This window comes from Protopterus annectens, chromosome 16.part0, assembly GCF_019279795.1.
Source record: "Protopterus annectens isolate FY-2018-M chromosome 16.part0, PAN1.0, whole genome shotgun sequence".
Taxonomy (NCBI): domain Eukaryota; kingdom Metazoa; phylum Chordata; order Ceratodontiformes; family Protopteridae; genus Protopterus; species Protopterus annectens.
In genome coordinates this window covers 427181737-427199291 of record NC_056750.1, presented here as the reverse complement: position 1 = coordinate 427199291, position 17555 = coordinate 427181737, and the positions used below count along the sequence as shown (strand labels likewise).

The 17555-nt window shown below is 41.8% G+C and overlaps 1 protein-coding gene across 2 annotated transcripts in view; it reads right to left on the bottom strand.

The window, feature by feature from the left end:
* GAPVD1 (GTPase activating protein and VPS9 domains 1) overlaps positions 1-17555 on the bottom strand; it is a 3238556-nt gene that overhangs the window by 1193373 nt on the left and 2027628 nt on the right. For both annotated transcript variants that reach the window (XM_044058337.1, XM_044058338.1), the window contains one exon: positions 4913-4987. In XM_044058337.1, coding sequence (XP_043914272.1) covers positions 4913-4987 — 75 coding nt within the window. The remainder of the gene's footprint in view (positions 1-4912; positions 4988-17555) is intronic.

The window sequence follows — 17555 nt, the reverse complement described above, 5'->3', positions numbered from 1 at the left end:
GCCCTCCAATGGTTTCAATCCTACCTGAATGGTCGACAGCAGGCTGTCCTCTGGCAGAACAAACTCTCTAACCTTCTACCCAACACCCTCGAGTACCACAAGGCTCTATACTAGGGCCCTTGCTGTTCTCCATCTTCATTAATGACCTTTATACTGTCATCCCAAAAGTCAGCTGTATCCAATATGCTGATGACTCTACTCTGATTTGCTCAGCCACATCTCCAGTAGAGTTATGTTCAGCTACCCAGACCACCTTTAATACAATAGAAAACTGGCTTTCTGAACATCGTCTGATCCTAAATCCCAAAAAAACTAAAATGCTGTTATTTTCACCAACACGTAGGTCTACCGCTTTCACCTTTACCATAAAATCAAATGATGGTACAATAATCTCCCCTGACCCATCTACAAAACTATTTGGTGTCATCATAGACAATAATCTAAAATTTGACCTACATGTTAACCAAACTATCAAAACCATCAATAAAAAACTAGGGTCACTTTACAGAATAAAAGCCTTCCTAACCCCTCCAGCTAAAATTGCCATAGCTCGCTCCCCCTTCTTTCAACCCTTCTGTATGCATCCCCTCTACTCTCGAATTTGAACAAGATTGTCCTTAAACTCTCAATTTGCTACAACCACATTGCCAGGTTTGCCACTGGGCTGCCTTTTAGGACACATCATTGCATCAATCTAAATCAGCTTGGTTGGCTTGAACTACCCAGCCTAATCCAGTATAACCAACTGATTATGGACTATAAAATCCTTTATAATCCGGACAATACTTCTGCACTTCAAAATATTATCACCCCCTATAACAATCCTAGACAGCTTCGATCCTCTAATAAACTACTAATTCAGACTAGCAAAATTAATAACACAGCCGGTGATTCTCTCTTTGCAAACTCTGTAAATAGATCCTGGAACTCTCTTCCAGCTGATATTACCTTACTTTCCACCTTAGGTCAATTTAAAACTAGACTCAAACAACATTTGTCACTTAACTGGCTATGTCATTGTATCAAGCCTGGCTAACTCTCTCTAGAATGTGTAAAAATCTGTTAACCAGTTTACTGTGTAATTTAATTTAATCCTGACTTGTGCTCAGGATTAACTGTAACCTGTGGAACTTGTTTAACTTGCTTACTTATGTAATCTCTGTAAATAGTCTGTTTGTAATATGTAATGCTGGTATTATGTAATGCTGTATCTGCTTACCCTTGGAGCTTTTCTCCCCGGGCCTCTGCTGAAAATGGACATGCATCCAGTCGGACTAGCCTGGTCAACAAATGTAAAATAAAATAAAAATAAAATAAAACTCATAAGTTGCCAAACAGTGGAGAATGAAGCAAATTCAGCTGTCATCCAATACAATTTCAGTAAACAGCACTCGCTATTTTTCTGTTTGCCAAAATTACATCTGATCACAAGACATGCTCCCATATTATTTATAGGTGGGGACTGGAACTTGATTTGCAACCATGAAGATAAGGCTGGGGGACCTAGAAGGGAAAATACAGCAAAAAAGCATAGATTTCCTAAGAAATTTATGAAAATATTTGGTACGGAAGACGTGGATTCAGTAATAGGAACTTGGACAGAATTTACGCATTATTCTCCAAGGTATGATAACTGTGCTAGACTAGACAGAAATTATATTTCACAGGAACATGTGCATTTAATTGAAAGCTTCGACAAGCAGCCAATAATTATTTCAGAACATGCACCAATAAAAACTAAGATAAAAATGCAGGGTAATCAAGTAAAAATGAAACACTGGCACTTCCCACCCAATGGTTAAAGAGAGAGGAATTTAAGGAATGGGTAGTGGAAATGATTTAAAAGTTATTACAGAAAAAAAATATTCCGAAGTTATAGCTAAGTGGGTGGGATAAAAAGAAAGTGGAGTTTAAAAATGTGGTAGAAATAAAATTAAAATATATGTCTAAGAAGTAAAAAAAAATATTTAGAGGGTCTGACAAATATAAAAGTATTGTAGAAGAAAGGGACTCTCGCAGAACAGGAAAAGACACAATAGCAGAGTGCTAAAAAGAAAACAAGGGAGTACTGGGATAATATGCAAGAGTTTAGAAAGACCGCTGTTCAACTGTTTTTAAGAACTACAGACCACAAAAATTCTCAGCAGAACAACTTAGGCAAAAGAAAGTAGAAAGGGTTGTTGCCATATTTATTCAGCCTATCACAAGAAAAATAACCAGAGATTCCGTACAGACATTTAGAGATGTCTCAGAAATTTGATGAAAATTTGCTTAAAGCAGAGAAATGTGGAAATAAAGAAAAAGCACAAATGGAAACACTTATGGAAGACTTAAGTATGCCAAGGTTATAGATAAATGAGGCTCAGCAATTAACCGTTAAGACAGATGGGGAAGAGGTTCTTGTGGAAGTTTGAAAGCTATGAGGGAAGAAAGTGATAAAGATCTGGAATATTTTGTTTAATGGTATTTTAAAAGGAGGAGAAGCACCAACATCCTGGAAGAAAGCTGTGGTGGTTGTAAAACATATAGAGAGAGTAAAGACCCATCAGACCCAGCTTCATATAGGCCCATTTCAATGTTAAACCGTGATTATAAAGTGTTTACGTCTATACTAGCTAGGAGAACGGTACAGGTATTGTAAGGATCAATGCATTTTTTGGGGCGTGGAGGTAAACATGTGACATCAACAGAGCAATGATGATCCATGGAGAAACAGAATGTAAGAAAATATTGCTACTATTGGCGGGTCTTGATGCAGTGAAATCATTTGATAGCGTCAACCAGGATTTTATGAGTAAGGCAATGAAAGCAAATGTGGACAAATCTTGTTTTTAGGTGGACTGAAATGTAGGAACGCTTATGGAATTATTTCACTGGCAAGTTGGAATAGAAAAAGGGCCCCTGAAGAAGATATGTAGAAATGGCCCAGGTAAGACACAGAGAAAGAATAGCTGTGTAAAGTCTTACCATAACCATAGACGTCCTTCTCTTCCATGTTGCAGTATTCGTACTGTGGGACTGTCTGCCTCAGGCGACCCAAACGTCTGCTCCTATATATCCCACAGTCAGGTTTAGTGTCCCTAAGCTAGGGTGAATCACAGACCCCCTCCTGAGGTTCACACTGTGGCAGCAACCAGTTCTTCTATTACCAGACTTAGCAGAAAACAAACAATGATGTCTGCCAAAATGGTGACATCAATGACATTTTTGAACTATCCTCCCTCATCATCTGTAACACCCTGGGGATCAAGGGCATTTGAGAGAAAGCATACAGAAACAGACTTGCCAGATTATACTGAAGACATCTGTTGTCCAGGCCTACTCAGCTAGCATTCAAGTACAACAGTTGTTCAACTGCTCTTGTTCCAGAAAGAGAGAGAGAGAGAGAACTGACTACTTCTGGCATACCCCCTTCCCTTGTGGACTGTGTTACAGAACACGGCCCTCTTGAAAGTCATTGTAGGGAATCCACTAGTATTTTGCTCAGCTGACCTCCCAGTGCATTCTATTGGGATTGAATGAACAGTGCACTGGAGGTCAGACCTGACCCTAGGACTAGCACTCATGCTTGCACTGCTAGGCTTTATAGTAGGCGTGTGCGCCACTTCCACAGCTTAATGATGTATGGCATCACCACAGTATTGCCTGTTTGGATTTGCAAAGTTCAGTGCTGCCAGATATGCCTGAAAAACTCTGATGGCTTAAATTACTACAACCATTTTTATTTAACTCGAGATATTTCCTTCTGAATGTCCTGTCCAAAGTCCTCTGAAGTTTCAGATCTTCCTCAATGGTCCCCTAAGCCAGATCTTGAGGAGTGCATTGTAAAGAAACATGGGCTCAACATAAATAATCCCCAAGTTTAGAAGACTTGCTTCTAGCTATTACAAGAGTTTTTTTTTCTTGATGTAGGCTAACACTGGCATGGGATACTGCAACAAATGGGCATGTTGACATCACCTGTGTCTCAAACACCACTGCAATTTCTTATTATTACGTCTTCTATGAGAACCACCATAATTTAACAGGCCATTTATCCCCGGACACTAAAGAAATTTCTCACATGAATCTTATTTAAATTATAGTCCTTTCTTTCAATGCGACAGAAAGAATCTAAACCAAGCATGGTAGAAGTTTTGAATATAACAAGGAAGACAAAATAACTGTTGGTGGGATCTTTAGCCAAGGGAAGAAGTACATTTCATAGAAATAAATGGAATATGTGGGAAATGAATGAAAATAATATTCAGGATTATTCCTGACGTTTAAGGGAAGGCACAAACTGAGCAATTTATGTGCTGTTAGAATGAATGAAAAATACTAAAGAAAACCTTTTTGTACCAAATAATAACAAAACCTGTTATGTTTTCTTTTCTATTAAAGTATTCCAGCTCGTGTTTCAGCTTACAATGTGATGAGTCAATAATGTTTAAAAGATGTATAAAAAAAATACAGAATGCAAGAGTTGGGTGCACCCCCCCTAGCTGCGGCATGCGATATAAGAATGTGTACTACTGGAAGAAATATTTCCAATGTAGGAGCTATACGACATAAGACATTTCTGCTAAGATCGGGATCTCTTAAGACAAACACAAACCATGATCCTCTGTACATAACATGCAAAGTCAGCTCCAAGAGCTGATGAAATACGTAAGGATGCGATTTCCTGAAAATGCTACTAGTAAAACAATCTTTTTGTATCTTTTAATAATTCAAGTCTAGCAGAAATGCTAACTGCACTTATGAAATTATTTAATTATGGTTTAATACTTTACTATATGTTTTGTAAATTATGGCTTAATTCATGACTGAAAAAGGCAAAAACAAACAGTAGTTAAAACAGTGTAAGAAATCATCACCCTCATTATCCAGTGTAAAAAGCACACCTGTAAACCAAGTATAAATTCAGTACCTTCACTGTTCAGAGGATCAAACATTGCCAGCAAGGACTCGGACTGTGATGGTGGTGAAGTCAGATGATGTGCTCCTAAACAAGGGACAAAAAATATGAAAGCAAACAATACACCACTGTTTCAATAAAATGTCCCTCGAGTTGTAAACTGCAAATTGTAAATAATATTGTGTTGAATGATAACCAGACACTGCTCTACTATAGAGTATAAACAGTTCACAAAGGAGTCGACTGTTTATGCCAAATGTTGACTTGAACTGTTAAAGGACTGCAGAAATATGGCAACAGCAACAGGACAAAAGCATACAGCAGACAAGACTTCTTGCAAAAATTAAATCAGCAGTACTTATCAAATGTGAACTGGACTTGCAAATTTCATTAACCAGAGATTGAACCTAATACTATAGTTTTATACCTTGCATTGGTTCATTTGTAAGAAAAAACAAAAGTAAATTTATGGATCCACTCAAAAAAGTAAACATAATAGAACAACAAGTATTCAAGTTTAAACCAAATCATGTAAAACTAAGCTTGCTTCTGTAGCATAGAAAGATGAAACACTGATTATGGCCAAGATGACCAAAAATTAATCAATGGCTTAAAAGCTGAAACAGCCAGGTGGGTTGGGGTGAAAAGTAGCAGCCTAAATCAGCTCACTCATCCTGTGGTCCTCTGCAATGCCAACATCTGCAGAGGAAGAGGTATACATACATTATGTATATATATGCACAATGTATGTATCTATATAAATAGCATGCAGCACTATGAGAAGAGACATGTGCTTGGTTCTGCCAAGCTGCATCTAAGTGACAGCCTTCATGCAGAACAGGTGAGAACAAGTACTCCCACAGTGAAAGGTGTAGCAAGCCCTCATATGTTAGCTGCTGTGGAAGGAAACCCATCTCCCTTGGTTGCCCAGATGATGCTAGTGCCAGTCATCTGTCTTATCCTGGTGATGGGAACAGACAGACAACAGTAATGTCAAATGGTTGATTGGCAAAGAAAGAACTGGAAAAGATATAAAAATCAAGTAACATTAAAACTGATTGGTAACAAAACAGAAAAGGTATACATACATAATACAGTGAAACAAAAGTATAACCAAATTATGTTTTTGCCTGTACACACCAAAAGCATGTTTATGAAACCATCTTATCTAATTACATGCAAACCTAACCCCAAAGCAGAATGTCAACTTTTAAAATACAAGACAGACTGTGCAAAGATTTATTCTGCATCAGACAAACTGCTTTACACTGTATATATTCTGATTCCAAGATGGCCACGCTTAGAAGAGTAGGTTGGTTAAAGTTGTCCCAGTGTGAAAAAGAAAAGAACAAAAAGGACAATAAAAACAAATCATTTGTGCAAAATTCCACTGCTGGACAGTCACCTTACTGTCTAGATGTCAACAAAGAAGTCTATAGAAAGTAAGAGAAAATCAACTAGAAAATGAGACAAAAAAAATCCATGGTGGGGAACAGTCTTACAGCTGTTCAGTACAAATCAGTTCAGTTTTCAGCTCTGGTATACTAAATGGATTCCAAAAATATGAGGAACAAAATAAATCAAATGTATTCGGACACATTCAAAATAAGAACCTAGAGTAACATACAAGGTCAAATGATAAGCTGGAAAGAATAGAAGCAGCTTTACATAGCTATCCAGATGACCTGACAAAACTGTTGTAATTAGAAGATGAAAATGAAGGAAAGACTCTGTGAATATGAGGACTCCCAAGAACTATTAAAAAAATAATGAAGTTACAACACAGAGCATGCAGAGAAAAAACGAGGTTTTCTGTTTTACCACAGAAGCTGGAAGGAATAGACCATGTTAAAACTTCATGAATGTACAAATAAGCAACTGGACTAGCATTCCACAGCAGGATTTAGTTGAAAGGATACAGTGTGTGCATGCTCCAAATCTGTTCATGAGAAATAAGCTGGTACCCATAGAAGTACAGATCCAGTCATACCAGCAGAAAGAGCTGCTCCTGACAAATCTGTGAAGGTAAAGTAGTAACTATTGAGAACAGCAGTGTGTTTCTAGAAAACGATTATTCGCAGTTTACAAAGTAGAAAAGAAGCAAGTTTATCCCTGCAACAAGAAGATGACAAGAGGCAAGTGTGAGATTCATAGGTTCATAAGTTGGTACTAGGCTATCAGCCCTAGGGCATATTTAAGCATAGCCACAACAATTCCCTGGCTATTTCTTCCCACACTATTCACTTCCCTGGACCCCTGTCTAGCAGGGTGACTGACGTGATCCCCGGGGTGAATTTCCTTTCTCCCATCCAGTTGTCAAGGTTCCTTTTGAAGAGGGCCAAAGAGGCACTTTGCTTGACATGTATGGGTAATCAATTCCAGAGTCTGAGGAGTCTCTGGGTCAGGAACCTATCCCTCCAGCATGTTTTGTTTATTGTGATGACAAGGTTTAGATCCCTGGAGCGTGTGGCTCTGAGGGATTGGGATTTCTTTAAATGTAGCATGTCCAACAGCTCTGGGTTTGACATGGCCTTGTATGTTAAGCAGAGATCACCTCTAAGTAGACGATATGCGACAGAGTATAGCTGGAGTTTTTTAAGGCGGTCAGCGTAGGGCATCTACTTTAGGCTTGTGATTCTTTTAGTGAGGTATTTCTGCTGTTCAAGCTTATATCCAGCTGTTTTTAAAGTATTTTTCCTACAGTATCAAGGACATTTTTGGATGCAGAAAAGGAAAAGAAGGAAATACATTTTAAACGTTTACCCAGCTAAATGTAGTTAGCAAGCTGAAATGGACTCTTATCTTGTTCTTCTGACAAGAACGATGTCCACTGAAAGATGTTGCTAGTGAAACTTCTTCCTATGTTAAAGAAAAAAAAGGACTGACATGAAAAATCAGGTGTACCATGGACATGAACCAGTGACTGGGGTTGGGTGGTCAAAATGAGGAGGAAGAAGGCAATAAAGTGAAGTAGGAAATAAATGGAAGAATTGTAAATGTAAATGTGTCATTTCCATAAAATGCAGTTTGGATATGAGAACTGTACTTCTGGCTAAAAAAAAATTGAAGTTTGTTGACTATGTTAAATTGGTGGAAGGACTTTATAGCACAATTCCCACTTTGTCATTCTAATTTAGATGGTCAATGAATGGACTGAAGGTGTAACTAAGTAATAAAAAGGTTTTTCTTCTGAGTAAAATGTGTATAACAAATGTCTCAAAATACAGTGTGTTTATTGCAAAGTGGTTCTGTGTAGTATATAGAGGTATTTTAAATATGAGACAGTAAAGTACTTTTCTTTGTAATGTATCTGGGGTTTTGGTATAATAAGATAAAGCCTGAGTATAAGCAATATAATCTGATCTTGAACTACTGGGGGATATGTAAAAGTGTTAAGACATAGCAATACACCCTCTTTTTATACAGGTGGAAGTACAGATTAATGTTCTTAATTTACATTACAAACAAGGGATTTTTGTCGGGAGTGTCAGAGAAGTATGTAAGAGTGGTACAGGATATGTACGAGGGTAGTGTGACAGTGGTGAGGTCTGCGGTGGGAGTGACGGATGCATTTAAGGTGGAGATGGGATTACATCAAGGATCAGCTCTGAGCCCTTTCTTATTTGCAATGGTGATAGGTTGACAGATGAGATCAGACAGACGTCCCCGTGGACTGTGATGTTTGCAGATGACATTGTGATCTGTACTGAGAATAGGGAACAGGTGGAGCAGACCCTGGAGAGATGGAGATATGCTCTAGAGAGAAGAGGAATGAAGGTCAGCAGGACTAAGAATATATGTGTGTGAATGAGAGGGAGGACAGAGGAATGGTGAGGATGCAAGGAGTAGAGTTGGTGAAGGTGGATGAGTTTAAATACTTGGGATCAATAGTTCAGAGTAATGGTGAGTGTGGAAGAGAAGTGAAGAAGACAGTACAGGCAGGATGGAGTGGGTGGAGAAGAGTGTCAGGAGTGATTTGTGACAGACGAGTACCAGTAAGAGTGAAAGGGAAGGTCTACAAGAGGGCAGTGAGACCAACTATGTTATATGGGTTGGAGACAGTGGTACTGACAAAAAGGCAGGAGCTAGAGCTGGATGTGGCATAGTTAAAGATGTTAAGATTTGCACTGGGTGTGACGAGGGTGGACAGGATTAGGAATAAGTATATTAGAGGGTCAGCCCAAGTTGGAAGGTTTGGAAACAAAGCCAGAGGCGCAAGATTATGTTGGTTTGGACATGTGCTGAGGAGGGATGCTGAGTATATTGGGAAAAAGATGCTAAGGATGAAGCTACCGATTAACAGGAAAAGAGGAAGGCCTAAGATAAGGTTTATGGATGTGGTGAGAGAGGACATGCAGGTGGTTTGGTGCGACAGAGCAAGATGCAGAGGACAGGAAGAAATGGAAACAGATGATCCGCTGTGGCGACCCCTAACAGGAACAGCCGAAAGAAGATGATGATGATGACAATAAGCAAACAGGCTAGAACATGTAAAGCATGAAAAATAGTACATCTTTGCTAGCTGAAAATAGTTGTTCCTTGCACTAGTAAAGTGCTAACTATGGGCTTAGATTAAATGTTGAAGTGTAACACACAGCTGCAACTGGTAAATCATCCCTCACATAGCATACAACCTAGACAACACCCCCATTCCAAACTGAGAATGTTGTTAGAGGGTCTTCCAAGATGGCTGCACATTGAGTAACAACTTATTTCTGGCTCTCCCAGTGTGAAAACAGAAACTCAGCAGAGAAGGCCAGTAGACGTGTGTTTATGCATAACATTTCAGTAACTGGTTATAAGTGCACTGCCTGGATGCCAGGAATAAAGAAATCTAGAAGACTTGGAAAAAATCAGCTAGAAAAAGTGAGGAAGAAACACTGACTGGGGAAACTTCTGCAGTTGTTTAGCAAAAAGCAAAGCAACCTTCAGACATGACTTCCAGTAACCTACAGGAAGATATGACAACTGCATACAGATCTGGTTAAAATAAACAAAACACTGATGGAGTAATATCAACATCAACAACAAAAAGCTTGAAAAAATGGAAGAAGCTTTAAACTGATATTCAGATGAGATGATAAAGCTGCAAAAATCAGAAATCTAAATAAAGAAAAGGCTGCCTGAGTATGAGACTGCACAGGAAGAGAGGTTTCAAAAAATAATAGAATTAGAAAACACAGCACGTAGGGAAAACCTGAGATTTTCAGCTATACCAGAGAAGCTGGAAGGAACAGACTGCATTAATTTTATGAAAGCACAAATAAGCAACTGGACTGGTATTTCACAGCAGGAGATGTTAGTTTAAAGGGCATATCATGTGTATGCTCCAAGCCTGGCTATACGAAAGCAGCCTAGACCTTTAGTAGTAAAGATGCAATCCTAACAGCAGAAGGAGTTGATTCTGACAAAGCTGTGGCAGAAGGACAAAGTACTAAAAGTGGGAGACAGCAGAGTGTTTGTGGAGAATGACTACTCATTGTACTCCAGACAGAAGAGGAGCACATTTATTCCACTAATCAGGAAATGTTAAGATGCAGGTGTGAGATTGAAACTGCTGTACCCAGCTGTCTTCAAGGTATTTTTAGCTGGAGGAAATACAAAAGTTTGTCCAGCAAAAAGTAAGCTGGGAAACAGAAGGAGATTCTGCTTCTTGTTCTTCTGGTAATAAAGACCAGAAAGGGACAGCACCTGTGAAACCTTTTCAAAATTTTCAACAGAAAATGCTGGAGAGAAGGAAGGGGGCACGAGAGTTGACTAGAAGAATCGAGAGTACACTGGAAATGAAGCAGAGACAGGATTTCGGAGGTGAACAGTAATAAAACCAGTAACTTAATATGGGATTACAATGTAATAATTATACTTGGGAAATATGACAGAACAAGAAAATCTGGAAATATTGGACTTTTTCAGAATGTGTTGGAGAGACTAAAGCATATGTCCTACTTCAAGTCATTAATGTTTGGAAAAGTGCTTTGAGGAGGGGAAGAGGAGGGAGAAACGTTACTGTAAGTAAAGATTTTCCTTTTTTTCTTAATTAGTATCAATTTGGTGGCATGCAATTTTCTTTACATGTTATAAAGTACATTTTTTCAATTATTTTAAGTGTAATGGGGATTGTAAACAGGTGCTGCTGTTCTTTTTTCTTTTATTTCACCCTTCTTTCCCTCTCTCTCTTCTTGTTCAGTTTTAAGAAATGTAGGCAATGTGTTAGATTAGTGACTTCCATTCTAAAGTAGTTATTAGACATTAGACAGGCTAATGGGTAAAATAGGCCAAGAAATTGTGTTTCATTTATGCATAAAAGAATAAATAAGGCTGTATGGCAAAAAATCAGTTTAATGCATTTGCAGTTTTACTATTTATCCCAAAAAATTGTAGACAGTAATAATAAATTCTTGCAGCATTCAGTACTACTGAAATGTTAAATGATATCAGCCAAAGAAACGGTTATGTTAAGACAGTGGGTGGAGTTTCATTCACAGAACAGTATGTTTAAATTTAAGGGTCACGAGAATAAAATTTAAAAAGTTAAACAGTTATATAGGTGCAGAAATGCACAGTGTTACACTACTACTACTTCTTTCGGCTTTTTCCCGGTTAGGTCGCCACAGTGGATCACCTGTCCACTCATGATTGGCAGTGGAGTTTTAGTGTCGAGTTGCCAGCCCAGCGCCCAACCTTCCACAGAAGGCACACACACACACACCTAGGGCCAATTTAGAGTGTCCAACCCACCTACAGCATGTTTTTGGGATGTGGGAGGAAACCGGAGCACCCGGAGGAAACCCACGCGACCACAGGGAGGACATGCAGACTCCACACAAAAGGTACCCCAGCTGAGGATCGAACCAGAGAACCTCTTGCTGTGAGGTGGCAACGCTAACCACTGCACCACCGTGGCCACCCACAGTGTTACACTACTATTTTAGTTAATTTGAGGTTATCAGTTTGCTTACAGACTTGCAAGAGTTTATTAGCATCAAACGTTTATTTTATGCAGAAAAATTTAAATAAAGTCAGTACAGTAAGCAATGGTATCAGTTTATAATCGTTGAAGCTGCAAATGTTTATTTCATGCAGAACAATGTAAATAAGGTCAGGGCAATAAGCAATACTATCAGTTTATAATTGTTAAAGATGCAAATGTTATTTTAAGGACCTGATACTAGATACAATCAAGAACTTTAGTCACCCAGCCTTGCACAAGAAATGAAAAGAGGCAGTTTAAAAGGCCTAACTATAAAAAGGAAACTTTGACATTAAAGCAGGCTTTCCTTTACCTCATCACTGACTGGGACAATGCAGTGTAAAAGTTGGCAAGAGCTGTGGTGCAGAAGTTGACTATGTGTTTCAGTTATTTCTTCAATGTTGTTTAAAGTTAAAATGTGTGAGTTAAAAACAAGCATGTATGTTTTCAAACAATTGTACACTGGTACTAGTTTTCAGTTTATCTATGTTCACACAATACTGGCAGGAAAACAGATTTCAGTTGTTTTCAAACAGTTATATAACAGTACTAGTTTCAGTTTATGTTTTTATCTATGTTCAGGCAATACTGACAAAAAGATATTAATAGTTTAGACTCCAGAATATAACAATAACAGATTTCAGTTTCTCTGTGTTCAGTTAACACTGTCACAATGTTCTCATGTTTCAGACAATTTGTCAACAGTACTAGTTTTCAGTCTATGTTTATACAATACTAAGAGAAAAGGTACTAATACAACATATACCAGTTTCAGTCATGCTTTTATCGGTGTTCAGTTAACACGGGTAAACATTTAGTTATGTACTCACCATATATGTGGTCCATCTCACCTACATTCATTACTGACGAGCTCGGAACCGAGAATCGGCTCTGACTCAGCCGCTATAACTAGCACGAAGTCTCTAATTGGCTGGGCTAAACCTATATCCCAGGATGCACCACTCCCAACCCCCCAGATCTTGTTTGCCACAAAAAAACATCATTACACATGCATAACACCACCGAACAACACGGCAAGAAGAGAGAAAAAATAATATCCTCAGAAGGGTCTAAGAATATAATTAAATCCAAGTCCACCAGGAAGGGGGAAGGTGGGTGGGTACGTAAGAATGTAGGCAAGATGGACCACATACATCTATCGTTATGGTGAGTACATAACTAAATGATGTAATGTGGTCCTATCTCGCCTACATTCATTACTGACGGGACAGCGTCCCTAGCACCTAAATCCTGGAAGGCTCATGAGAAAACACTCCTGAGCACCGTGGAACCAAAGGAAGCCCGGCCTCTAGAAGCCACATCCAACTTATAATGAGAAATAAAGGTATGTGGAAAAGTCCAGGTGGCTGCAGCACAGATTTCATCCAAAGAGAGCCTAGCATGAAAAGCCACTGAGGTAGCCATAGCCCTGGTAGAATGCGCCTTAACTGGGAAAGGTAGATCTTTACCTGCCGATGTGTAAATAAATGAGATACAGTCCTTAATCCACCTTGCAATAGTGCCTTTGGTCACAGGGCTACCATTCTTATTGTCTGAAAAAGACACAAACAGCTGATCTGATTTCCTCTCTTGTTTTGTCCTGTGCAAGTAAAACCTCAGTTATCTATGTACATCCAATTGGTGAAATTTGAATTCTGCCCTGTTTGAAAAGCTTGGGAAAAACACCGGTAACTCAATGGATTGGTGAAGACAGAAGGTAGAAGAAACCTTAGGAAGAAAGGAAGGGTTGAGTCTCAAGGATACTCTATCCTTGTGAAAAATCAAATAAGGAGGTTTGACAGAAAGGGCTTGAAGCTCTGATACTCTTTTGGCTGAAGTAATGGCCACCAGAAAGGCTGTCTTCCAAGACAAATACTTTAATTCACAAGTGGCTGCAGGCTCAAAGGGAGAAGAAGTTATGGCTCTAAGCACCAAGTTTAAATCCCATGGCAAGACTGGCTGAGAAACTGGGGGACGAAGTAACCAGGCTCCTTTTAGGAAGGCTTTACACAGTTTATGGGCCATGAGGGAAGGCTCACATGAAACGTGAAAATTAGAAATAGCCGCCAGCTGAACCTTGTCTGAAAAGAGTAGCTAAAAAAATCCAAAACTGCTGTCACAGGGGCTGTGAAGGGATCTAGGTTATGCGACTAGGCCCAGATAGCAAATCTTTTCCATTTACTGGAATATATCTTCTAGTGGATGGCTTGTGGGAAGAAGATAGGATATGTACCACTTCCGGTGTCAAGGAAAGCTGTCTGACTAAGGACAGAAGTGGAGAAGCCAGGCAGTGAGCTTGAGGGTTCTCAGGGATGGATGGAACTGCCCTAACAGATGAGTCAATAGGTCTGGAACTGGGTCCAGAATCCAAGTACATAGTACATATCCGGAGAAAGGGGAACCAAACTTGACGGGGCCAGTGTGGTGCGATCAAGATAATTTTGCTTCCCAAGGAAGTTGCCTTCTGAATCACACTTGGCAGCAGAGGAAACGGAGGGAAGGCGTAGAGCAGACCGGGGGGCCAACCGTGGACTACAGCGTCCCTGGTTGACTCTCCCTGAGGGGGGATCAGAATTAAGTAATTGCTGGACTTGGCATTTAGGGGACTGGCAAATAGATTGCAGCAAGGTAGACCCCACCTGGAGAAGATCTGAGCAGCAACTCGATCGTTCATGGACCACTCATGAAGCATCAGAATAGCTCTGCTTAGCCTGTCTGCTATCACACTGGACTTCCCCGGAATGTGCGTTGCCACTAGAAAACGTTGGGAAGACACCGCCCAATTCCACACTCTCATGGCCTCTCTGCAAAGGGGATAGGACTTGGTTCCCCCCTGTTTGTTCAGGTACCACACGACTGACATGTTGTCGAAAAGAATTGAGATAGTCCCCTTGGGAAGAGAGCTGTGAAGTGCCTGCAACGCTAGTAGCACCGCTCTCATCTCCAGAACATTTATATGCAAATGTACCTCATGTTCCTGCCACGTGCCTTGGACCGTTCTGCCCAGATAATGCCCCCCCCACCCTGTCTGGGAGGCATCCGTGGTCACTGTGGCAGTAGGGGGCGGGGGGTTCAGGGATCTCCCTTTGTTCAGATTGAGTGAATGAAGCCACCAACGCAGGTCCCGTCGACATCGCTCCGATATAAGAATCGGGTGAGACAGAGGGAGCTCTTGAAAGGACCACTGGACCGAAAGAAGCCACTGGAGTGTCCGCATATGTAGCCTGGCCAGGGGTACTAGTAGGTGGTGGCCGCCATGGAACCTAGTAACTGAAGAACAAGTCTGGCTAGTACCTTTTTCAGAGGTAATAAGGCCAAAACTTGAGCCTGTAAGCACTTTTATTCTTTCTGTAGGAAGGAAAGCCCTCATTTCTACGGAATCTAGCTCTGCGCCAATAAATGCAACACATTGCGATGGCAGCATTTTGCCAGTTGAAAGTAATCCCTAGGAGTTGACTCAAGTTGATGGTGGCCTCCTTGGCTCGAATAAGTAGATGCCTGGTGGGGGCGGTGAGAAGCCAGTCATCTAGGTAAGGAAACACCTGGAATCCTAGACGTCTCAGGTGAGCAGTCACCACTGCCAGACATTTGGTAAACACCCTGGGGGCTGTGGTGAGACCAAAGGGCAGGGCTCAGAATTGGAAATGACTGGCTCCCAGCCGGAAGCGTAAGTGATTCCTGGAGGCCTTGTTTATCTTGATGTGATAATAGGCTTCCTTGAGATCGATGGAGCACATCCATAATCCTTTTCCCAACAATGGGAAAATGGTTTGAAGAGTGACCATTCGGAACTTGGACTTCCTGATGAAGCAGTTTAAACAGCAGAGATCCAGGATGGGTCTCAAGTCCCCTGTTCTTTTGGGCACCAAAAATAACCTTGAGTAAGTTCTTGATCCGATCTGGTCTGGGGGGACTGGTTGGATGACTCCTTTTTCCAGCAGCTTTGAGACTTCTAACGCTGCTTGGTCCCTTTGACTGGGTGGAACGTCTAGGACTCTCTTGGGTGGTGGAGGGGGTGATATAAAGGGAATGGTGTAACCTCCGGCAATAATTCGAAGCACCCAACGTTCCTGAGTGATGTTTCCCCAAGCATGAAGATGCTTCGAGAAACGACCCCCGACTGGCTCCGGAGAGGCACAGTCGGGCAGTCCCCTCAGGGACATTGGTAGGAGGAACCACAAAAGGACTTGCGGTCTCCCGAGTTGCGGGGGCCTCTCCCGCCCCTAGGGCGACGTCTTCCAGAGTAATTCCCCCCTCCTCTGCCTCTGGAGGGGAGGGTCACCATGATGGTCAGGATAAGACTTCTGAGACTTCCTGAACCACATCTTTCCTCCCCTCTGCGCCTTGGGATAAGGTCTAGAGGGAAGCGAAAAACGGGCCCCAACAACAGACAAACTCTTACCCTCCTGCTCACATCTGGTGAGAGTGTCTTTCACTTTGGGTCCAAAAAGGGAGGACCCGTCAAAGGGAGCGTCCGTGAAGGAAGACTTGAAGGCCTCCGCGAAGTGACACAGGCGCATCCAGACTTGCCTCCTAAGGGCTACGCCTGAGCTAGCTGCCCTACCTGCCCCCTCGGCTGCATAGGATATGAGCCTCATGGACAAGTTAACAGAAGACAGGGTAGACAGCTGGGCGTTGACAGTTTGGTTCACCTCCTCAGGCAAGTTACCCGACAGAGTATCTCCCAACTCCTTGAGGAGATCTCTTTGGAGCCTCGTAAACTGACACAAATAATTCAGCGACCGCAAAGTAAAGGTCGCTGAGGACAGGGTACACTTTCCATACCGATCCATACTCCTAGACTCCTTGTTAGGAGGATGAACGGAAGCAGAAGCCTCTGCAACTTCTTGCTGAGTGGCAGACGCCACCACCATGGCATCTAAAGGAACTCCTTTCGTCAAGAATTCTTTCCCAGGAGGTGCAGACAAAAACTTGTTGGGGTGGCTGGGAACCGGTTCCACGGAGTCAGGGTGTTCACACACCCTTTGACAAATGAGGTCCAATAATTCATCGAAGGGGGGAGACACCCAGGAGGCGAAAGGTCGGGCTCCGAAGGCCTTGAGGAAGACCGACTCCTCCTCAGAGGGGGGTTTGGAGGGCCAGTCGCCTCTCTGTCTCAAAATCTCCAGGATGTCGGAGAATGAGACATCAGAGGACGACTTTGGGGACCCCTCTGCATCATAGAGGTTGGTGTCTGAGGTGACAGACTCATCTGGGGAGTCTATGTGCTTCCTCTTACACAGCTTCTTTCTGGGAGGCTCTTCAGGCAAGGACTCTGAAGGGCCCTCAGAAAGCAAGGGACAACGCATGGGGGTATCCTTAGGCCTTCGAGCCCCGCTGCCTGCTGATAGGGGGGCCTCAGAGGCTCTAGTCGCAGTGTCCGGGAAAGGAGTGGTTGACTCGAGTGATGTCACCGAAGACCTGGCCAGTGTGCTCCTCATGGCCTCGAAGGCGGGTCCACCTGAATCCGAGGAGCAACCCGTCTCCGAGACCACAATTGGAACAGGGGCTCCCCCCAGCCAAAGCACCAAGTGGGAGACTCGGAGCCGAAGTCTGGAGCCCCGATGTATCCCCCTCGGGTTCGACCAATGAAATCTGAGTGCCGAAACCATCAGATTGAACCGAAAGGGTTGGAGCCGAGGTCGGCGCCGAAAATCTCAAAGGGGGTTTCGGAGCCGACCCAAG